This window comes from Tympanuchus pallidicinctus, unplaced genomic scaffold (assembly GCF_026119805.1).
Source record: "Tympanuchus pallidicinctus isolate F22 unplaced genomic scaffold, pur_lepc_1.0 scaffold10, whole genome shotgun sequence".
NCBI lineage: Eukaryota > Metazoa > Chordata > Aves > Galliformes > Phasianidae > Tympanuchus > Tympanuchus pallidicinctus.
The window spans coordinates 13,357,684-13,380,594 of NW_026294619.1; the positions used below are offsets into that span (position 1 = coordinate 13,357,684).

At 49.0% G+C, this 22,911-nt stretch overlaps 1 protein-coding gene across 2 annotated transcripts in view; it reads left to right on the plus strand.

Annotated features, from left to right (window-relative positions):
* IGSF3 (immunoglobulin superfamily member 3) overlaps nt 1-22,911 on the plus strand; it is a 76,606-nt gene that overhangs the window by 38,762 nt on the left and 14,933 nt on the right. Inside the window, exons 3-6 of one of the 2 annotated variants that reach the window (XM_052703637.1) lie at nt 7,789-8,199; nt 9,474-9,863; nt 11,510-11,911; nt 14,382-14,786. In XM_052703637.1, the coding sequence (XP_052559597.1) occupies nt 7,789-8,199; nt 9,474-9,863; nt 11,510-11,911; nt 14,382-14,786 (1,608 nt within the window). The remainder of the gene's footprint in view (nt 1-7,788; nt 8,200-9,473; nt 9,864-11,509; nt 11,912-14,381; nt 14,787-22,911) is intronic. The other variant, XM_052703646.1, reaches the window with a different exon arrangement.

Consider the following 22,911-nt stretch of genomic DNA (forward strand, 5'->3'; position numbering starts at 1 on the left):
ATTTGTTCTGAGACCACTCTCCATCTCTCTGTGTTCATATCCAGTTCTGCTTGCTTGTGTAAGAAAAAAAACAAAAGCCATTTGGATCAGGTAATTAAGAGAAGTTGTTTCCCCAGGACACAGGTGATACAAGATCATGTATCTTATCAGGCTCCCAGTATGTTCTTTATTTGCATACCATAGCTCCTCTGCATGAGGAATCTTGAGCCTTCAGTCTTTATAGGTGCTTGTGAGGCAAGCTGTTATCTTGGTTGGTGGTGGAGAGAGCAGACACTGAGCAAGCTGAGCTTCAGGTGAGGAGCAGGCAGAGCTGGTGGCGTTTCTGGATGGGAAACACTGGGTGTTTCCATTGTGCTGTGCTTTTCCCAGCCCCTGAGCATGCGGCAGCCAGCAGAGCATCTGTGCTTTGCCTGGGCTGGTTTCTCAGCCTGCCTCCACTGAGGGCACGCACTCGAGCAGCAAAGCAAGCGGAAAGCTTTGTGCTGGTCATTTTGCCATTTACCTACAGGGCGGTGAACGGCAGCTGGGAAGCTGACAGCTTTCAGCGCCTTTTGCACTCTGATGCGGTAGCAAAGCAGGCACTGACTGGTAAAAAATGAGCTGTCTGGAGACCTGGGGACAGCAGCGTGTCAGCTGTGGTTGGCTCTCGCTCAGAGGTTTCACCAGTAGAAGGCTGGAAGCACTATAAATAAAATCCTGGATTTTGCAGGAGTCGGTGATATTGATCCTGCACTGGAGACATCGTAGAAACCTCCTATTTACTAGTTTATTCTTGACATTTTCTTTGCTTTTTTTGTTTGTTTGTTTGCTTTAATGCACTACTTTGATACAGTGTGTTCCTTTGGATTAATGATAGCAGTACGAAAAACATCTTTATTTAATGGACAGTTTATTTCCTGAATACTTAACATTTAAAAGCGTCTCCTTGTTCAGCACTATAAAGTGTGTGGGATAGCCTGGAAAACCTGGACCTGACCTCTAGAAGACCTACAAGTATATTGCAAGACTCAGACCTACCAGCCTGTGCCTCAAGTTGGGGGGCAGAATTCAGGACCTTTGGTCTTTGTGAGATGTATTACTGACAAGCATAAAAGTAGTTAGAATATGTCATTTGTGCAGCAGGAACTACTGAGTGAATCATTCCTGCCTGCCTGACATTTTGACTTCTATGTTTGTAGAAGTCTGTCAGCTATTAGGCTGAATTTGCTTGTCTTAATTCTGCTTTGTGCTGTCCTCAGTGCAGGAAGAGAGCAGGTGTTGTTCGTGGTTGGAGAACTTGGCCTCCATCCTGCAAGAGATGGACTGAGCCTTTCATTCATCATGGGGGTGCTAGCTTCAAAGTAACAGCTCTGGGCTGCCAAGGCCTTGTTGGAAGAAGGTGGCTTGGAAATGCCCAGAAGGGCCAATGCCCTTCGTTCCAGCCCCAGAAATAATTCTAACTCATGCTGGCTTTGCGGGTTGGTAGACAGCTTACTGTCTGGTAAAGATGTGTATTTATGTATTATGTTATAAACAATTTCTATGCTTTGAATGAGACTGTTAGAGAAAAAAAAATCCAGTTGTAGTCTCTATGGGATCTTTTTGTTCTTTGATTCCAGAGCTTTCTGTGTTCTGCTTATAGAATCGTTTGAGTTGGAAGGGGCCCATGAAGCCCAGCTCTGCAGTGGACAGGGACACCTACGGTTCCATCAGGTGCTCAGAGCCCTGTCCAGCCTGACCTTGGATGTCTCCAGGGATGAGGCTTTATCTGCTACCCTGTGGCTGTCAACAGTTTGCTTAGAAACAAACATGAAGATGTGATTCTGGTCTCTCCTTCCCTCTCTGTGCAGCAGAAAGCCTGCACTTTTATTTTATCTTCCCTTGGGAACTTAAGACGTAGGCAAAGGCTGAATAGAAATTAGGCCTGTAATGTAAATCAAACCTAATTCTGTCCTTCCTTTGGTGCTTTGCTTGTGGGGACTGAAATGCTCTATTCTTGCGTGATTAGTAGGAAGGAGGGTTTTGAGGGGATGGACAAATCAGGGCAGGAGATCCAGGGCCAGCTTTTTGGAGGCATGCACTGCTTGCCCACCTCTGTTGCTGATACGTGCCTGCTGAGCTCTGACGGGCAAGCACTGGTCTCTGGCAGTCAGTTCCCATATCTCTGCTCTTAGCTCTCAAGTGTTGTTAAGTAAAACACATCGGCTTAACCCTGTGTGAAAGAGGTGTGCGCTCTGCCCTTGTATTTCCAGTGGCTTAGGCTTGCATTAAGCTGCAGTGGCTTGCTGGTGGCTGCCCAGCTCAGGATCAGAAGGAGCGCTAAACCCTCAGCGAGGTGAGTTCTGGAAGAAGGATTTGGGAGCTGAGTCACCTCGACTTGCTGCAGGAGGTTGTTGCCTCTGCTCCTGTAGCACTGCAGCCATGGAGCAGGACTGCAAAAAAAGCATTCATGTTTGGAGGTTTCCCTCCGTGCTCTCTGTCTCTGCCACGTGCTTGGGCTCTTGTGAAACTTCTGCATCCTGAGTATCCCTGTCCTCAAGACTGGCTCCAACACTGCTCTGGTTCATTTTTGCTTAATGTAGAAATGATGACTTTCCCTGCTGAGTGCCACCTCCCCTTTTCATGTGCCACTCCTTTCTAGCTTCCCCGTTCTGTTTTCCTTTAATGAAGTCACTTATGAAGTCACTTGAGCTTCTTCAACTCAGTTATCTGTCCTGATAACCAGATGCTCCTCAAGATGCTTTGGGACTGGGTGTGTGGGGAGAGCCAAAGCAGCTGGCTGGCAGAAGCCTGCCCCTTGCTACTTTGGCTGAAAGCAGAGGGGCTGCAGAGCTTGGCAGAACAGGGGCACTACCCTTGCATCAGGAGCAGCCAAGGGAAAGGGCACCAGCAACTCGGAGGAGCACTGGTCCCCACCAATTCACCTGGGGCTCAGCATGCTGCAGTTGAATGCTTCCCCAGGATAAGTTGGTGCATCCTAATGTGTGGCACATAGGGTGTGCTGGCAGGGAACGTGCTGCTGCTAGGGTATGGCTACATCAGGACCAGGAGGAGCATGAATAATGGGTAGCATGGGGCAGGATGGGTGTGACTAACAGGCCCCACAGCACCAAGGGAGAAGTTCAGGCCCTGAGTCAGAAAGCCGAGCTCATTTGCAGTTCACACATCCTCCATCTGATTCTTTTCTCCCCTTTCTTCTACTTTCTTGTCTTCTGTGCCCTTTCCCACTGTCTGTCTGAACTTGTCTGGCTGTTTTGAGAAAAGCATTTCTGTCGCTGTAATCACTCCAGCCAGTCATTAATGTACAAACAAGGCTACTATTGTAATCTGGGGATTTATTGCTGCTGCTGTGAAACAACTGCTGTGCCATCTCACTTACTTAACTCTTCAGTTCCCCATTCACCTCTGCTTGCAGCTGGGTTGGTAGCAAGCTGCCCTTTTAGGGAGCTGTGGGTGTGTTGGTTTGCTGCTTTCCTGCTTTCTTTGCTGAGTGGTATAATTGCAGACAGTTGCAGTGTTTCACCATGGATTTCTTGGTTGTGGAGTAAGTAAAAGTGACTGTGATTGAGGCTTCTCATTCGAAGCAAGTCTTAAACGTTCACATTGGGATTACAAACATGTTCTGACTGCTTTTCTTTGTATCCCATCACAAATGCTGCCTTCTCTGTCAGGATCCTGAAGGGAATTCACCAATTTTAACAAGTACATGACTTCTTTTTTAAAAGGGGTTTTAAAAATCAGTATTTTTTCAGCTGCTTTTTATTTCAAAGCTGCCTTTACCAATCCCCACTTTTCAGGCAAGACAGTGCAGGTTGGGCTTTGCTGGAGAAAAGTAATCTCCACCCTGAGCAGGCTGTTGACCCTTGTGACCCAGGAACCCATCACTACGTGCTGCTAGGTGAGGTAAAGGACGAGTTTTGTGTGGAGACCAGTTCTCATGCTCCCCTTGCTCTCTGCTGAAGGTGCCAGGGATTTCTAGGAGGGATTTGAGAATAAGGTGAGTGGAAGGTATTGTCGGTGCACTGTCTGCTTAGTTTTGTCCACATGCAGAGGTGACATTTGGGGGTCTTCATTCTTTTTGCAGCATATAGCAGCACGTTTTCTTCTTCTGGAGGCATTCCAGGTAGGAAGTGCGTGGTGTGCTGCAGCAGGAATGGATTGGCAGCATGTGCAGCTAATTGCTAGGAATGAGGGCTGGAGAGGATTAATCTAATCATTAATCTAGGTATCCGTTCAGCTTTATCGCCACCCCTCCCTGTGCCGCACACACGTGCAGGTATTTGGTTCCCATAAGGAATGGAAATCAGGGTGCCTTCTGCTGCCTCAGGGCAGCTTGGGTGGTGGGCTCCTGTTCTTTCTGAATTGTATTACCATCATAGAATCACACTGTTGTTTGAGGCAGAAGGGACCCTTAAAGGCCATTCAGTCCAACTCCCCTGCAGTGAACACGGATACCTACAGCTCCATCAGGTGCTCAGTCCTGTCTAGTCTGACCTTGGCTGTCTCTGGGGCATCCACCACCTCTCTGGGCAGCCTGTTCCTGTGTCTCACCACCCTTATATTAAAAAATGTCTGTCTTATATCCAGTCTAAATCTCCCCCATGTCAATTTGAAACCATTTCCCCTTGTTGTATCACCACAGACCCTGCTAAAGAGTCTGTCTCATTCTTTCTCACAGTCCCCCCCTTAGATACTGAAAGGCCACTGTCAGGTCTCCCCAGACCTGAGAGGCTGAACAGCCCCAAACTGATGGTGCTGGCACCATGCTTTGTCTTGAGCAGCTTTTCTTGCAAACACAACCGGAGGGATGGTAAGGGGGCTGGTGGCAATGAGCTGGGATCCCTGTGGGGCAGCAAGATGTCACAGGGCAGATGGAGACATAACTCTTGCACTAATTCCTGTTAAAATCCAGAGCAGTATTTCTCAGCCAAAAGCAGCTCCCTGGGAGTAGGGAGTGCACATATTTGTTCTTCCTAAGTAGTTCACACTTGAGGCTTGGCAAGCTTAGCTCTATCCAGAAGGTTGGAACTGGGCAGTTGGGGACACAAAGTAGCACCATGCAGTGCCTCCGAAGTGTCTTGGAGGGTAAAAGCAAGAATGGGAAGGGAAGAAGAGGCTGGTGGGTCTTTGCTTGGCCTTCAAGATAGCCCTGCTGTGCTGGCTGTCCTCTTTAAGTAGCTTTACTCCTGAGGAGCCTGCAATATAACGCTGCCATAGAAATGAGTGATTGTTACCAGCCTGAGCCTCTGGCTCCCAGCCTGCTGCTCCTTGTTCATCGCTTAACAAGGAGATGGCATCCCAGCCAGGTTCACTGCCTTTCCTGGGAGCACATGAGATGTTAGTAGCTCTCTGATTTGTGGCTGGCACAGAACAGCTTTGCAGCATGCTCCTTGTGGGTAATTGAGGTTTGGATAGGCAAGAACAAACCAGAACAAACCTGGGGAAGGGGAGACACCTGGGTTTTCTTTGTCCTTTTGAGGGAAAGTTCAGGAAGCGGGGCTAGTTTTGGGGTTTGGAGGAAAGTGTGTTGGAGAGCTTGAGATGTGTAGGGAGTCTAGACCAGGGAACTCTGGTCTGTGCTCCTGGAGATTGTAAACGAGTTCTTTAACCTGAAGCAAACACCTTCATTCCTATTCTGCATATAGTTCTGCTTTCTTCACAGGTGCTCCTCAGTTGTGCCTTATTGAAGTATGTGTTAAAGTTGGGTATGTCTGCAGCTTGTGTGTGCAGCAGAGGGATGCTCATGGGTATACCTGGGAAGAGGGGTTTGGGGAGCACAGCTGGGCTCCTTCCTCCTCTTCTTCTTGGCAGCAGGGCTCTGGGCCTGTCCCTGGCTGGGTACCTGACACCCTCTAGTGGCAATATTGACATCTAGTATTTCAGCAGCTCTTCAAACTTGGGGGTTGCAATCACCCCCTCTACAGCAACTGGTGGCTCAGGGCTAATAGGAGACGCTGTATTTCTTACCCTGCTGACTCATGACAGCAGTTAGGGGTGGGCTAAGAGCCAGGCTGTGCACTGGGAGAAGCACGGTGCAGGAGAGAGGGGAGCAGAGAGACAGAGCTACACACTGATTTTCCACCAGAAATGCATTTTGCAATAGTTATGGTGTGTAAGATACTAATCCTCCCACCAGGTTATGACCTGGAAATATGGAATCCAGTTGGCACAACGGTGCCTGCGTCAGCCTGTAAACAGCTTGGGGAGTGGGATGGCGAGGAAGATGTGGCTGTAGTACTGCACTTTTCCCTTCCCACCATGGGAGCCATGGGCAACTGCTGCTATGGGCTTTGCATGGGGAAAAGACTTCCTCTCCTTGCATTTGCAGGGCTTTCAAATCAAAGGAAGGAGGGTGGGCAGAGCACTCCTTTCAGCCATCATTGTAGGGAGGCAGGTGTAGGAGGGAGCTCTGCCTATAAAGCAGCCCAGTGGGAAAGTGACTCCAGAGAGATGACGGTGATCAGATTTAATTTATTTAAACAATCTAAGAAAAGTTATAGGAGTCCATAGCTGGAGGGCTAAGAGAAAGGAGCTGCACTGCTCTGGAAATTATTCAGAAAGGTTCAAAATGAGAAATTGAAGTCTTCCATGCAGGCGCAGCAAGCTGGTGAGTTTGGCTGCCAGCCCTGCACTGCTGGGGCAGTAAATTCCTTGGGAAATGCACACTTGGTCAAAGCAAATGCGCTGGGCTGGGCAAGTAAAGATTTCCCTCTTGTTTACTCCATCTTGTGGCTTTTTTCTTCCCTTTGATTTTGCTGCCATAAATAACACCAGCAGTTGTCTTCATGGCAACTGATTGCTTTCTCTAGCAGTGCCTGAATGAAGCAGATGCAGCTTTTGGCAACATAACCAATTTTGTCAGATCTTCCAGTGTTGTCAATGAAACTGAGCTGGGATGTGTTAATGATATTCCCCTGGTGCATGGTGGAACCGTGGGCACTGACAGGTTCACTAGTGCTGCCTTGTCTGCAGACTTTAGGGGAAGGCTTGCATTACTCCTTCTGTGTGATGTTTCCTGAGACAGCGAGGAAATACTTCCTTCTAAGAAAGCCTGTCTGCTGGGAATGTGTCCCCTTCTCTCCAGATATCACTGCCTGCAGGCACAGCAAGGTGACACAGCTGGGATGGGATACCTCCTGGCCTCAGCTTGCACTGATGTGCCCACCTCTGAAACTGCCATGGAGAAGACATGACAGGGATTTCTGTCCCATACCACGTCCCTGTTAGTGCTTTGTGCCTTGTCCTGCTGGTTGTGTGACCCACTGACTTTGGAGCAGCAACAGTAGTTCACCTTGTGCCCAGGCTCCTCACAGGCTGGGCTCCTGGCATTTTCTCCCTTTTCTCCTGTTAATCGAAGTGAGGCTTGGTTGGCAGTTTTGTTAGTCGGTGCCTGGCTGTGTCTGTGTCCCAGCAATTGAGTTGCTGCCCTTATTGGAGCCAGTTTTCTCTGAATGCAAGATTCCCTCTGAATGCAGAAACTCTTCTGCTTGGCCTGAGGGGGTCATTAAGATGTGAAAGGATATAAACAAAGGAGAGGGGAATTGCATCTTCTGACTTCTTTATGAGGGAAGATTAAAGAAGCTAAATACATTTAGTTTGGCCAAACAGTGACTAAAGGGAGAAGGGCAAATGGGGGCATTGGAGTGCCTGAAAGATGTGGGCAAGAGGAGCTTGGGAAGGATGGGCTTTGCTCATGATTAATTACAAGCATAAAAAGAAACCTTTCCTTTAATGTGTCCGGGTTGTAGTCCTTTCTGTGGGTCAGCCTTTCAGCATCCCTCACACTAATGCTCTGCTCCTTCCCTGCAGTGATCCCCGACTCGCTACGAGTGACCGCGGTCCCACAGACGCTGCACAGAGTGGAGCGCGACTCCCTGGAGCTGAAGTGTGAGGTGTCCAAGAGCACGGCCCAGCACAGCCACGTCTCCATCTCCTGGTACCGGCAGCGGGGCGGCGAGGCACCCGTGGAGATCATCTCCCTCAGCCGCGACTTTGTCCTGCGGGCCGGGGGCACCTACGCCCAGCGGCATGCCACAGGGGACGTGCGCTTGGACAAGGTGGGGGAAACCACCTCGAAGCTCACGATCTTCAACCTCCACCCCTCAGACCAAGGCGAGTTTTACTGTGAAGCAGCTGAGTGGATCCAGGACCCAGACAAGTCTTGGTATGCCATGACACGCAAGCGTTCTCAGGGCACCATCGTCAACGTGCAAGCAACTGGTCAGTGTCTCCTTTCTCTTTTCTTGCTTGGCTGGGTGGTGGGAGAGAGCAGAGGAGGTGGAAAACAGCGCTGTGTGTTGTTAGGTTTGCTTTCAGCTTGCTGTTAGTGGCAGAACAAATGAATCTGCACGGCCAGCTGCAGAGCTCCCCTTGGTCTGAGTCACACTTAACAGTGGAAGTGGAGCAAGCCCTGCAAATCCATGCATGGTCTGGGATTTCACTGCCTTAGACTTTGATTCTCTGTTGAGTGTATGGTGGGATTTGTGGTCTCCTAAGATATGCCCAGCAAAAGGGTGCACTCATGTGCGGCAGCTGCTCCTGGAGGGGTTGCTGAGGTCCCTCACTGTTGGTAACCCAAGCAGGAACCAGGGTAGGCCCACTTGTCTCAGCACCACTGAGACCTGGACCAGTGACATCTTCTACCACAATCTCCCCTTTTTTCCTGCCACTCCTGGTGCAGGGCAGCACAAAGTCATGTTCTGGAGTAAGGAGAGGGGTCTCCTTTGCCGTGGCCATCCTGACAGGTCCTCTGCATGGCCTTTGGAGGTGTCTATGGCTGCCTCAGCCCAGGCTCCCTCCTCTGCTACATGACCTTGCCTGAGAGGAGCTGGCAGGCTGAAGGGCAGGGAGGATGCCAGCAAATAGCAACCAGGGAAGAATGAGGCAGGAAGGAAGCTTGATGGCATACCCTACTGCCTTATGCAGCCAGTGATCTGGATTGAAAGGGGAGCTGAAGCATATTATGTTGGGCTCTTGATGCTAGCACAGGCAATGAGAATTTTGGGAAGTGAGGAGATAGGAGTGACAGAGCAGAAAATAAAATGTTTCTGTATTCCCTGAGGTCCATTTGCAAGTCAAAATCCTTCCACAGCAGCACAGGTTCCTGCTGAGGATCTAAAAACCTGCATGAGTGTTTTTTCCTCTCTGATATCCCCCAAAGGCCCTGTCTTTTGGCCCTGGCTGAGCTGGTGAGCAGGGTACAAGTAGAACCAGGCTCCAGAGCACATCCCTCTGTGCCATTGGATCCTGGCCTGACAGCAGAGCTGCTCCCAGGAGGAAGGGCTGGGACAAAGGTGCTTTGGCTGAGGAAGCCTTGCAAAGTTTGACTGCTGAGCAGCAAGCTGCCTCTCACAGCTGCAGCAAATCTCTTGGCCTTCCATATTGTGGGTGCATGCATGTGTCACAGGAATGCAGTAAGTTGCAGCCATCTAACATGAGGTGTGCTGGTTCCCTGGGTTGGCTTTGCCGAGCTGACTTGAGCTGTTTCTCCCCAGATAAAGAGTTCAGCGTCAGGCTGGAGACAGAGAAGCGGATGTACATCGTGGGCGAGCCGGTGGAGTTTCGGTGCATCCTGGAGGCACAGAACATCCCTGACCGCTTCTTCTCCATCTCCTGGGCCTTCAACAGCTCTCTCATCGCCAGTCTGGGGCCAAACGCTGTGCCGGTGCTTAACAATGAATTTGCCCAGCGTGAGGCTCTGGGCCAGCTCAAGGTAGCCAAAGAAAGTGACAATGTTTTTGTACTGAAGATCTACCGCCTCCGCCTTGAGGACAGTGGCAAGTACAACTGCCGGGTGACTGAGCGGGAGAAGACTGTGACAGGGGACTTCATTGACAAGGAGAGCAAACGGCCAAAGAACATCCCCATCACCGTCCTGCCTCTCAGTAAGTAGGGACCTCACCACCCTCTCCCAGGACGCTGCCAAGAGCTTCTGGGCAGCCAGCTAGTGAGGCTGTGGTGTGTCCAGCCCAGCAGTGCGGGAAGGGGAAGAGTAAGAGTTTGCATGTTGTGGAGGCTTGAAATCCCAATTGGTAAGGCATTTTTCTAAGGATGAGTAAAGCAAGAAGGATGTGTGCTGCTCAGGTTCAGAGGTGAGGAAACATGCTCCCCATATCACCCCTGCCTGGCAGTTTCGACCATGAACTGAAAGTGTGCAACTTGCTCCTTGCCCCTCTCCCCTCACATTGCCCTGCAGAGAGCCAGCTGCTCTGAAACATTCAGCAGGTGTAACAGCAGGCTTGTCCCTGCTTTATCCAAATTGCTGCTGAGCTTCTGCAGAGTGTTCAGTGGCTGTTGTTTGGTTGTTGTACAGGGCACTGGGGTTTTGCCCTGCAGTGGGAAAAGCCAGGATTCACCTCAAGCTCTGCTTTGCTCTTCAGCATGGAGCCCTGTCGTAGTCGCTGTTGCATCTGCTAATGTTGGTGAAAACAGCCCTGCCAGGGGTTCACTTGTGTGCCTTTTGTCTTTATCAGGCAGATGAGATGAATAAGGTATATAGCAGAGTAAGAAAAGAGGGTCAATTGACTTGGGGGGTCTCTATGATGCAGGTAACCTTGGCGTGGCCAACTAGGCAAGTGTTGTCCGTTACCATGGGCAGGGGGTTGACCAAACAGTCTGAAGGACTCTGGGAGAAAGTTTAGTGCAATGTTTGTCTCTTTTCATTTAGGCTTATAGAGAAGTGCAGCCCTTTCTTCTAGCTTTTTTTCTCCTCACTTCTCCAAAATAAATTCTCATTATTTTCTCTCTTACCAATATTTGGTCTCATTTGTTTGGTATTGAAAATTACTCTAATTAGAAATCTCACACTGGACAATTATCTAAAGTACAGTACTTACAGCAAAGCCAGGCATGTATAATTGCTGAGATTTCTTACAACACCAGCTCTAGGAACAAATGTGATTTTTCAAGGGTGCTAAGTGTCCATAACTCCAATGGAGGACAACAGGAGTAACCAGCACTCAGTATCTCTGAAACACTAGCCATAGAGCCTCACATCTCTGGGAAGCTCAGAATGCCAGTGTTTTTGATGTTGCTAAACATTGATAGCTACCTCTAGCATTGGTAGCAACGCGAGCTTGCGACAGCTTCGCCCAGAAGGTGTTGCAGAAATGGACGTGGCAAGATGCTGATCAGATTGACACCAACTGAAAAGCCCAGAGAGTTGGAAGCTTTTCTTTTTTGCAAAGCCAGTTGCATGTCCTGCATGTTATAGCAACACAAATTCCCTCAAGCTTTGCTGAGACCCCAGCCCGGACCTGCGACCAGAAAACATGGCTGTGTCTCCTGAGCCATAGGCAGAGATTTTCCCCAGCTTTGGCAAACACCTGCTTTGAATGTGCAAGTCACCAGGAGCAGCTCGCTGCCCATAGACTGGTTTTGGATGTGGTCACGCTTGAGCTTAAGACGTGCCTGGACCCAAATGCGTGGGCAGTTTCCTGCACCTGGTAGAATACCGGCAGCGTCCTTCTTGCAGACTGAGAAGTGGCAAGTGTGTATCATCTCCCCTGTGTGTATGCGTTTCTCTCCTCAGAGACCAGCATCTCCTTGGAGATTATCAACAACGCCAGCAGTGTCTTGGAAGGGGAAAGCCTGCGCTTTGGCTGCAATGTGCGTTCAAGTGTGGGACCCCAAAGCCGCCTCTCCGTCATCTGGCAGCTGGTGGACAAGCAGAACCGGCGAAGTGAAATTGTGCGCCTGGATCGAGATGGCAGCCTGCAGCCCGGCCCGTTATACGCTGAGCGCAGTAGCTATGGCGGCATCCAGATGGAGCAGGTCCGGCCTGGCTCCTTCACCCTGGAGATCTTCAACAGTGTCAGGGCAGACGAGGGCCACTACGAGTGCCGGGTGGCCGAGTGGATGCGGACACTGGATGGGGAGTGGCAGATAGCTGGGGAGCGGCACGCTGGCACCCCAGTGACCATCACTGCTCTTGGTGAGTACTCGAGGTGTGGGGGCAGAGGGGCTGTGCCCCCTTGGAGCCTGGCCCACCCCCATTGCCAGTGGAATGGAGGCACTGGCTGACTACCTGCAGCTTCTGGATAGATTGGTGCAAAACTTCTGCGTGTCCTATGGTGTTTGAAGGCAAAATCTGAAGGGTAGCTGTGGCAGGGGCAAAGTAGGGGGTGGCTGAGGAAGGTCAAGTGGCTGTTGTCCTTCCAACGAAACAAACTGGCCATACGGTGATTTGCACTGACATGGTGTCCTACGTTCCACCAGCAAGGGAGCTGGGCTGTGGGTAGTGAGGTGGTGGTTCTCCATCTGTGACCCATGTGCATCAAAATGTCTGTTGGCCCATCCACCAGAAATCATGAGCATCTCCAGCGGCATCAGAAGCCCACAGGAGCCACGTATTGGGACCGGTCCTCATTGCCTCTGCTGGGAGGCCCTGAGCAGCTGGCCCAGAACTGCACCATTGCTTGAAGTCAAGCCAGATTAGAAGCCGTAGTCGTTGAGTCTGGAACTCAGCTCTGCCAAAGAGCTCATCTGTTTCAAACACAAACGACATCAGTGTAAGGGAGGGGTAGGTAGGACATTAGGGATTTTGCACAGAATGTATTACTTGGGTCCCGCTCAGGCCTTGCTGTATCAAGTCCTGGATCGGTTCCCAAAGAGTTCTGCAGGAGACTGAAGAACCGATGAATGTTCCTGCAAGGCCACTGATTTACGGAATGCCAGAGCTATAAACAATTGGGGTGTGCTGTTGAAAAGTCAAGATATAATTTTAATTTTTTTTTTATTCTCTACAGTATTAATCTTAAGTTTCGGCACGATGTGTGAGAGACCAGACTATAAAGTCATAAAATACTCTGATTAAAATCTTGCTTTTATTCTCCTTTCCTCCCCTTTGCTTTTGACCTTCTTTCAGAGACTGTTCTGTTTAGAGCTAGAAAGTATTGCTGTAAAGCATCCAAAAGCAGTTAAGGACATTACTTTGTGAAGAATTTAAGGCAGATTCTCAGTGGCTTTGACTGTGGCTTTGACTGTGTCTTTGTCTTGGGGTCAGTGACAATTGGCCTGCTGTATGTCCATCTGTCGGCTATTCTCTTTATTCTGCAACTTCGGAAGGATTATGGGGGTGAAACAATGAGTAGATGAAGTTGAGATTTTAAAATATATCACTTTTAGTCATGCTAAAATTTAAGATGCTAGAAATTTCCCAGCAGTTCCAAAAGGTGGGATTGGAAGGAGGTTGTCCCTCTACCTCCATCCTTTGTTTCAGAGAAATTTCTGACTGTTGAGCATATCCTGCCGAGTTCTAAGAAGGTCTTCATTCTATAACAAAGCTGAAGTAGCTCAGTAAGGTTTACTGACGAAAATACCAAATACTGTTTTGCTACCGCAGAATCTGAGGTTTTTTGTTCAGATTAATGCTTTTGAAATGTCTTCAGTAACTCAAATGGAAGGTGCTAAGAAAGAATAAGAGAGTTTTATTGCTACCAAAAAGTGCTAGTAAAAAAAATGCAGTAGGTTTAGTGACACTCGCATTTCAAGTTAAGATCTAATCGCTTGCTAGTCTGCCAGGGTAAAAAACTCTTTAGCTGAACCAGCACAGGTGATATTTAAATCCATAAATCTAGATACTCTATGGTTATGATGCAACAGCCAGAAAAGAGATGTGCTTTCAGGTGAGACTACGTGTGCTTGCACTTCAAAGGCTCTCAAGTGCCTAGCAAGGGATTTCCGTCCTCAGCCGATGGGAAGGAGAGGGTAAGGGAGGAGAGAAAGGGAGGGAATACCAAAGCCTGCCTGGACACCCAGCACAGCCCTCCAGGAAGTGGAGAAGCTGCTGGCAGGGAACAGGGTCCCTGCTATATCTACAGGCTGTGCTGAAGTATCAGAACAGAAAGTATTTTCTCTCTCCAGCAAATGAGCAGTGGAAATTCCCTGACCCAAAATGTAAGCCAGTCAAATGGGAATATGTTATCTTTGCTATTTTCAAATTATTAATAGGCTGATGGTTTGAAACTCCTCTTAACCAACAAAGTACTGGGTGCAGACAAGTAAAAATGTGTTGACTGGCTTGTGGAGATGTACGTGTGTGAGGATAACTGTATATATCAAAGAACCATAGAGCTGTAAGGCAGTGATCTGGAAGAGAATGGAAAGCGTGCTATGTGGAGAAGTAACCAGCTTCTCTCACTCAAATTGTTGCCATCCTGGGATTCCATAACCTCTGCCAGGTTATAACTTCTCCAAAGTGTGGAAGAAAGCTGTTTCTTCTCACTTTCCCCTGCCTTTCTCTCCCCTGCAGTGACCAGTTGCGGACCTGGAGCGGGGAAGAAGGGGGGAGGGTTCCTTGGCAGGAGGTGGCTGTGAATCATGGTATCTACAAGTGCTCATGCTTGTTCCTCTTGCAACATCAAGCCTTGTGCTTCAAGGCCCTTTTCTCTCTCTTTTTGCAGAGGCTGGTTTTGCTGTCACAGCTATTTCCCGCACCCCCGGGGTAACCTACAACGAGTCCTTTGACCTTCAGTGCATCATCAAACCACACTACCCATCCTGGGTGCCGGTGTCAGTGACGTGGCGCTTCCAGCCGGCAGGCAGCAGCGAGTTTCATGACCTGGTCACCTTCACACGTGATGGTGGGGTCCAGTGGGGTGACAGGTACTTGGGCTTCCGGACACGTACTGCCATCGAGAAGGCTGAGTCCAGCAACAACGTGCGCCTCAGCATCAGCCGGGCAAGCGACACGGAGGCTGGCAAGTACCAGTGTGTGGCTGAGCTCTGGAGGAAGAACTACAACAGCAGCTGGACTAGGCTGGCAGACAGGACCTCCAACCTGTTGGAGATCAGGGTCCTACGGCCAGGTAAGTGCTGAGAATACACAGGGCGGCAGCATGGAGGTGCAGCATGGGATGGGTACGTGCCAGTGCTGTGGATGTCTGTCCAAAAGATGGACCTCTCCTGTGGCTGCAACTGATGTCAGATCATTGGGAAAGACTTGGGTGGGACTTTTTGGTGGTGGATACGCTGGAATCTCTTTCTCCATCTTTGGGAACTGTGTACTTTCTTTGCTCCTCATGTGTTGTTCTCAGGGTTTGCTTCTGGGAGATGAGGTGGGTGAGGCTTAATCAAGTCTGTGTTCCTGTGAAACGAAGATGGCTTTCAGAATGTCTCCTCCATTTATCAGAGTGGACTCTGATAGAAGAGGGACAGGATCAAAGAAGAGTGATGCTTGCACCAGGGCCTGTATGTGCACACCTATCACAAGGGGTGTGCTGCAGTTCTTAGTAACTGGCTGTATCTCTTGCACTGTTGGTGATATTTTCAAAAGCAGCTAGTGTTTAAAGAGCCTGACTTTTCATCTCTGCTAGAAATTGAGCCCTGTCCAGCTGGAAGTCATCAAGTCCTTGGTGTGCACCAATGGGGAATGTGCACCATCTAGGCAACAAGGATATGGCTTGGCTGGCGCAGTCAAAAAAAACCTATGAGAAAACCTGTGCAGCCAGTAGTGTTAGGCACCTTCTGCAGGCTTTGTTGCTGACTTCTTGGTGGGTGGTGCCCCTTGTTCTCCTTGAAGGCTGCCAAGACGTGAAGTCAGGGTAGCTAGCTGTGGAACCCTGCTGAGCAGAATGATTTACTGCTGCCTCAGCCTTAGGGCTGGAGTTCCTGTTTGAAGTGAGGCTTTTTGCACCTTCGAGACTCTTGGATTAGGTCTTTGTAATACTGTTAGTCCTGGCCTTGTGTTCCTGTGCAGAGGAATGCCTCCCTAGGGTTTGTCTTCTGGCTTGAGGGTTGTTTTTCTTCCCTCAGTGGCTTTTTTTGTACTCTTCCACCTTCCCCAATCCTTTGCGTGTCTTTGCAAAAGTCAGGAGATGCTGCTGCCTCATGAGTTCTCTACCTTCTTTCTTTCCTCCCTCTCTTCCTGCCTCCCTCCCGCCCTCTTCCCTCCTTTTCTCTTCTCTCGCCCTCATCTCCAGGTTAATCTTTTCTATTTGTCTTGATTATCCTGCCTTGTGAGACGTTTTGCTGCTCTCAAGGTCATGTTTCTGATGTTCATCATTTTAGCATATTTCCCTATGAAACAGCAGTGACCGGAGATCGTCCCTGGAGTAATAGGCTTCTTTATGGCATGTCTCTGTGCATGCGTATGTGTGTGAGACAGGGAGGAAGAGGACCTCTGTATTACAGCTCAGTGTGGCCAGGAGGACATTTAAACTATGCTCTGGCAGCCGGTTCCCCTTTACTGGTGCTGTAACCATCAAGTGGTTAACAGAACAAGTGACTCCATGGTTCTCAGCACCTCTCGCTGTCTCTTTTTCAGAAGGGGTCGTTTGGGACTGAACAGAGTTGAGTGTCTGAGAATGCTGTCACAGTCCAAGCCTGTGGCCCCAGAAATCCTGTCCCCTTAATCTGATGCAACTGTTGTCTTTCCTTTGCCACTAGCCCTAAGCCCCTACACTGAAACGTATACCAGCAAGTTTGGGGTGAGCTATCCCCACTACAGATCTCTTAGGGGATATGCAATGAAGAGGGCATCTCTGGAGATCTTTTAGCAAATTGAGCTAGCGTGTCTTTCCAGACTGCAAGTTAATGTTGAGATTTTGGTTTTCTCTTAAAACCTCAGCTCCCTGTTTGTCAGAGTGATCTTTCTGTTCGACAGGTTTGAGGTGCAGAAGTGGCAGTAGATACATGTCTGCCTTTTAAGTGCGTTATGATGAGAAAGGTAAAACAGTGGCTTCCCGATTGCTTCATTAATCTCTCTGCTTTGTGAAGTCCCACATCCTCTAGGGTTTAGGTGCTGGAGCTTCTCCTGGTGTGCTGGTTTGTTGTTTCAGCACTTTGGCCATCTTCTTGGCAGTCTTGTGGTGGTAAGTGTTTGCAACTGCAGGAGTTGCAGCTCCTGTTCTGGATTGGCATACGTTAACATGGCTGCAACATAATTTCACCTGCTGCTGTATCAGGTAGCCAACAGGAACACTGAGGAAATGCAGCTCAAAACATTTGTGTACCTTCTTCTTCCCTGGAAGAAACAAAATGTGTAGCTCAGAAGGAGGAAGGGAATAAGGCAAGAAATGGCAGCGAGAGCCCAACTCTGAACTGAAGGTCTGTAGGTGGAATGGCAGAAGTGTCCTGCGTGACATCTGGAGCTAGAGTTGACCTTCGGGTGTGGTGTTCCCAGTCCTTGGGGAATTAAGCTATTACATGGACTGACAGCATGGAGAAAAGCCCTATAGAGGTTGTGATCTGTGTCAGAGCTTGTAGAAAAACAAGGTATTGAGAGGGCATGGTGTTTGTTGCTTGGTGTTGGATACGTTGGTGGATGGATGCCCACCAGCAGCAACAGTAATACCTGAAGCTCCAGTATTTCTCTTTCATGGCCGACTTCCATAGTGTCAGGCTAAGAGGCACACTGCCACAGGCAGCTTCTATGTGTTTTCAATGGAGAGCAAGTTGCACTGCCGTAGAGTGAGTGCTGGGTTGTAACTTCTACGTGCTGGTTCTGGGGGTCTGGGAAGGATTTTGGGCTAGAGGGGTGATTGGCTAGATTGCCTGTAGCTGTTTCATGTCCTTCCAAGGCAGTGCTCTCCTTCCAGCTTGTGAGCTGCCTGTTTCTTTCTCAGTGAGCTCATGTTGCAGCAAATGGGAAGGAACAATATAAGTCAGTTCAATTCATGCCAGCTGCTTCCCCACAGCCAAAGCTGGCAGGAGATCATGAAGAGGAGCGTGGGCTGAGCTTGGAGCAAGCCCCAAGTGCAGGGGTGAAATCTCTTCCCACCTGCAACCTTTTGAGAGGCTTCCAATATCCTGCTCTGCAGACCCTGGGTCTTTTAGCACCTGAAGTTAGGGCTTCCTCTGCGGGCCCCTGGCACTCCTTTCCTTGGAGGGGTCAGACATGGGAGCACTCCCTGGTGCTGTGGTGTTAGAGGAAGATGCGGTACAAGTGGTTCCTTTTGAATCCAGGTGAAAGTGTTTGCATTTATCAGTTCCTCACACGTTGCTGGGAGAACATATGCCCTGTAATGCCTTATGGAGCCCAGGAGGGATGCGGGAGGTGTACGGGGGACAGGGAGGACCTGAGAGCTTAGCAGCCTTGCTTAGTTTGTGGCTCTTTTGCAGATCTTGGTTCTCCCTGCCAAGTTTACAGAGATGGAGCAGCTGAGACTGGGCAGGCTACTTGCAAGCAGTGTGAGCTTGTGCAGTCTGTGGGACACAGACAAGGGCAGCAGACAGTCCCTGGCAGCGCAGTAGGTGGGGGGGGCTGTGCTGTGATCTGAGCAGGCTAGGACGTCTGGGTATAATTCTTTTGGCAAGAAGGCTCTAGCAGATTTGTACTGGTGTATTAAATTGCTATTGTCCTTGTGTGCATTCCCTGACTTATCTTTCCCCTGCAGTGAGTGTGGGGTGATTTGGCAGATCTCTGGGGGTCTGATCACAGCTCCTTCACAGGAGCTGGGTCTGGAGAGGTGGGCTGGCTTCACTGCAGGGATCGCTCTCTCCCAGTCCTCATGTACAGCTCGACACAGCCCTTCTTGGCCCCACACTGCAAGCTGCATGCAGACAGTTCGCCTCTGATAAATGCACGGCCACCTTGTGCCCACAAGTTGATTTCTTTTTCCCATCTTCTGCCCTTCCCGTTCCTCCCTCCTGGCGTCATCTCTCCGCTGGCCCTTTCATGACTAATCCTGAGGCTGGCACAAAGGGGGAAACTGCAGTCACCTCTATAAATCTGTCCTCTTGCTACTGTTTTTTTTGACAGTAATGAACGTGGGAGGAGGGATGGGGAGGAGTGAAGTGAGATGAGAACTGAGCATACACTGGGGTGCTGGGCTTCTTGCTGCTTTTTCGCAAGCTGGGCTATGACAGATTGATTGACCTGGGAGCCATCGAGCAAACAAGATGTCAGACTCTTCATTAGAGCATTAATTAGCTTCCAGGGCCCCTCCAGGGGCTGCTCCATAAAGTTTGGTTTACAAGAAGCTGTCTGGTTGAAACTTACTGTGAAGGGGGAGGGAGAAGGCTCCTCAGCTAGCCTTGGAGTGGGGGGGAACAGTTGTGCCTTCACTTTCTTTGGGATCAGCATGAGACAGGGCTTTGTTGCCCCAGCTGTCCTGTGCCTGGAGGGGTGCAGAGCTGTTGCTCTAAATGTGACCCCTGGCAGCAGACTCGCTGAGTTTGGGTGGCTAGAGAAACCTGAGGACTCTTACCTTGTGGTCCAAGCTGTCCCTGGTGGTTGCAGAGAGGCAGATCAGCATCCTACTCATCCTTCTCTCTAAAGGTATGGTCAGCAGCCAAGCAGGTGGTGACCATACAGAGTGGGGATGGACAAGAACTGGAAAAATAAACTGCCTTATGGCATTCTTAACACTCGGAGAGGGATTTGGGATTTTTCAAACAGTTGCCAAGACACAGCAGGTCTGTGCAGAAGTCTGTGAGACTTTTTCTAATTGATAAAAATTGAGTACTACTACCTTTCTTCCTTCTGATTTCTTAATAATGTCTGTGTCCAAGGATTCCTCCTGTATTTGGATGTGGAAGAGGCCTTTTCTACATTGATGGCAGTGGTGTACTGACCATTCCCAGGCTCTTCAGTGGAGGCTCTAATGAGTGTGAACCAAAAGATGCATGCTTTGAAACCGAATACTTTTGGCTGCTGGCAGAATCCAACAATAAAGTTCAACAACGAAAGTTAATGAGGTGGAAACAGCCCTGCACAAGTGGAGTCTGGAAACTTATCTCAAGTTTGCTGCTTGCTTGATTTCAGAATGGTTTTGTTCTGTAGAATAGCACTGCTTCCCTGCTTTAAAGCCTTCTGCTCCATCTGGCAAATAGCTGTGCTCTTGCATGAGTGATGGAGGAGTTCAAGAGGCACTCAGCAGGGACAGGAGGCTTCTCGTCTGCAGTCGTGACTATGGTGCAGAGCAGCCTCCTGTCCCCCATGTGCTCAGAGCTTCACTCCTTTCCCCTTGCTGCCCACAGGTGAGACCTGCTGTCCTGCCAGCTTTCAGCACGCTGAGCAAGCGGGAGGACGGGGCTCGGTTGTGCATGATTCAGGGCTGTGCCTTTGTGCAGACCTGCATTAACAGCCCAGCTGGAGCCCTTTTTCTCCTCCGGTTGGCACAGGTGGGTTTGCTTCCTCCATCTCTTTTCCCTTGGGCTTGTATTCGTGGCAGCCTCTCAGCCTTGCACATTTGCCCTGGGTTGGGTGTCTTGGGGCAGCTGGACTTGCTGCTGCCTGTTTGGCATAGTTATTCATCTCAGACTAGTATCCTGGTGTGCTTTTTCTCTACACCTGCTCCCAACACCCTCATCTCTCTGTATTGTCACTGTCATATACCGAGGGCCCAGTCTTCTCACTGCTATTATGGTGGTATCATAGAATCATGGAATTGTTTGAGTTGGAAGGGACCTTTAAAGGTCATCTAGCCTAACTCTGCTGTGATGAACAGCTAGGTCAGGTGCTCAGAATCTTGTCCAGCCTCACATTGAATGTCTCCAAGACATTGCTTTGTAAATACAGATTTGAGGTGCAGTTTTGCCCATGGACACACGTGAGGAAAACAAAAAGACTGCCATGTCCACATGAGCCCACTTGTGGGCAGGAGGAAAGAGTTTGTGCCGAATGTGTTTGACATTCCTGGTTCTGTGGCAGGGGTGCTGATCTTAGCCTTATGGGATCAGAGCTGGGTTTCACCTGCCTTTGCCTTTGGTTTCTCATTGCTGATGTGGGAATGTACTTAGCTGCTCTGCAGGTTTGCTTGTGAACTGTTGCTGTAAGCCTGATGATCACATTGCTGACTGCAGTCAGTTAAAAATCAGGGCTTCCCTTGGGGCTTCAGCCTGCAAAATGCACCCATGAGCATAGCCCGAGAAGCTGGATTTTAGATGTGTGAAGCACCTCAGATGAATTCAATGAAGTTAAGGAGCCAGAATGCATTCTTGCACCTAGCAGGACCTAACTCTGCTCCACCTGCTTCATGAGTGCCCACTGATCTTACTGCAGGATGTCTCACTTCTCAGCCCCCAAACAAAACTGATGACATCAGGAGATGTGAGCTGTGTGCAGAATACGCTGCTCTTTCAAATTAGTGCTCTTCCCAGTTACATTTTGCACTTCAAATTTTTCACTTCCATTTTAGAACATTATGTTGCTCTCTGCTACCTCATGAGTGGCCTTCCGATGCTGCTTGGAGTATGTTTATGCAGAAGCAGAACATCAGCCTGTTGGCAGACTGTGCCCATAAAACTTCTTTGATGTTGTCTTGAATGTCTTCTCCCCACCCCCCTCAGCTTCTCATTGATTTCCTGCTTGCTCTCCTTGAACTGAAATATTCTGCAGTGAGTAGTCCTTCAGCATTTCCTCACTCAAAAGCTTTGTGCATTCCTCGTGACTTTGAAGCACTCAAAAGCAGCCATTAGGGTGGCTTTGGGACTGCCAGCCCTTTGGGTAGAGAGCACTGGTTTCTCTCTTCTCTTTTCCCCAGTCCATGGAGCCTAAGGCCTTCTGCTGGGCTCCATGAGATGAGTACCCCAGTCCCAATTACTGTGAATCCCCTGCTCTTGGCTTCCACAGGTGTTGGTTCGACTGATGGGCTGGGGTGTCTTCTACTGCAGGTGATGGCTTCTCAGCAACTTTGCTCTTCAGCACAACAGTCACCTGCATAGTAGGTGGTTTAGCACTGCCCATGTAAAGGAAGTAACTTCAGTAAAACAAGCCTAGCCATTTTTTCTACCAGCAATTTTACCTGTGAAGCTAATGGCCCTACGTCAGCAGAACATATAAGGGCAATTTCTATAGCAATGTTTTTCAAGAACTCTGGTTCTTAAGGGACTGATTATTTTTGGTTTTCTGCCTGTCCTATCATTGGTCGAAGACTTAAATGCTGGGTTCATTGAAGTTGCAGCCTGCTTACGTCAAAATGGGAGACTATGGACATGCTAAATCTATGGCTTAGAGTGTTTTATCTTAACGTGTATATATAACAGGGCCATTGTCTTGCTTAAGACAATGTCTCCCAGGGCCATTGTACTTGCTTAAGTAGGAATTTGGGATGCTGTCAAAGAAGATTCCTACAGTTTTCCCTGTCCTGTATAATAGGTAAGCATAGAGTCCAGAGAATGATGGATCTATACTCTATCCCACTGTAATACTTCCTCTGTCCTTAAGAAGTTTAAGATGACAGTGTGTTGAGAAATGTCAGATGGCTCATTTCTTTCAGTTGTTCTTCCACACAGTAGATGGATTCATCAATTAGTTTATGGAGGCAGCAGTATCATGAACTCATGAATCATGAGTTCAGGTTTCACAAGGCAAGTGGAGCTGTGCACTTGATTGTGCAGAGGGAAATGATCCTTAGCTCTGGCACTTAAGCTGGTTACATGGTCCTGTTTCATTCCTTATGCCACCATTGATCCCACTGCAGCAAATTAACCTGGTGAAAAGAAATAATTAACGATGAGTGGAGTGAGTGAGCTCTTGTATGGATTTGGTTGTATCTTCCCAAGTATCTGTGCACTGGCAGCTGGAGCTGGCAGAGCTGGTGCAGGTAGTACAAAAAGCCTCACAATCCTATGTGAGGTCTGTCTGGGGGGCTTGCTGTCTGGATGGCAAGAAAATGATATTGCATGTCACTCTTAGCATCTCATGTCATTGTGTGTAGCAGCCAGCTGTTCAGTGGGAGCCTCTGAAACAGCACAAGTCAAACCTAGTGAGCACGAACAAGACAAATTGCAGTCACAGGGGGAGCAGCTCTATGCTAGGATGTGCCTCGAACTTTCAGGTCTCTGTCTGACACTCGGTGCGGAATTGTGGCCATTAATGGCCAGACTCCAGAATGACTTGGGAGTTTGTGCGTGGTGCTGCCATATGTGTTGTAACTTGCCCTTTGGCTATGTTTAATTACTTTTTTTTTTTCCTAATTGACATAGCACTCTTTTGTTTGAATTCTTTCTGATGAAGGGCTGATTAAATATCTGTGTGTTTTTGTGTTT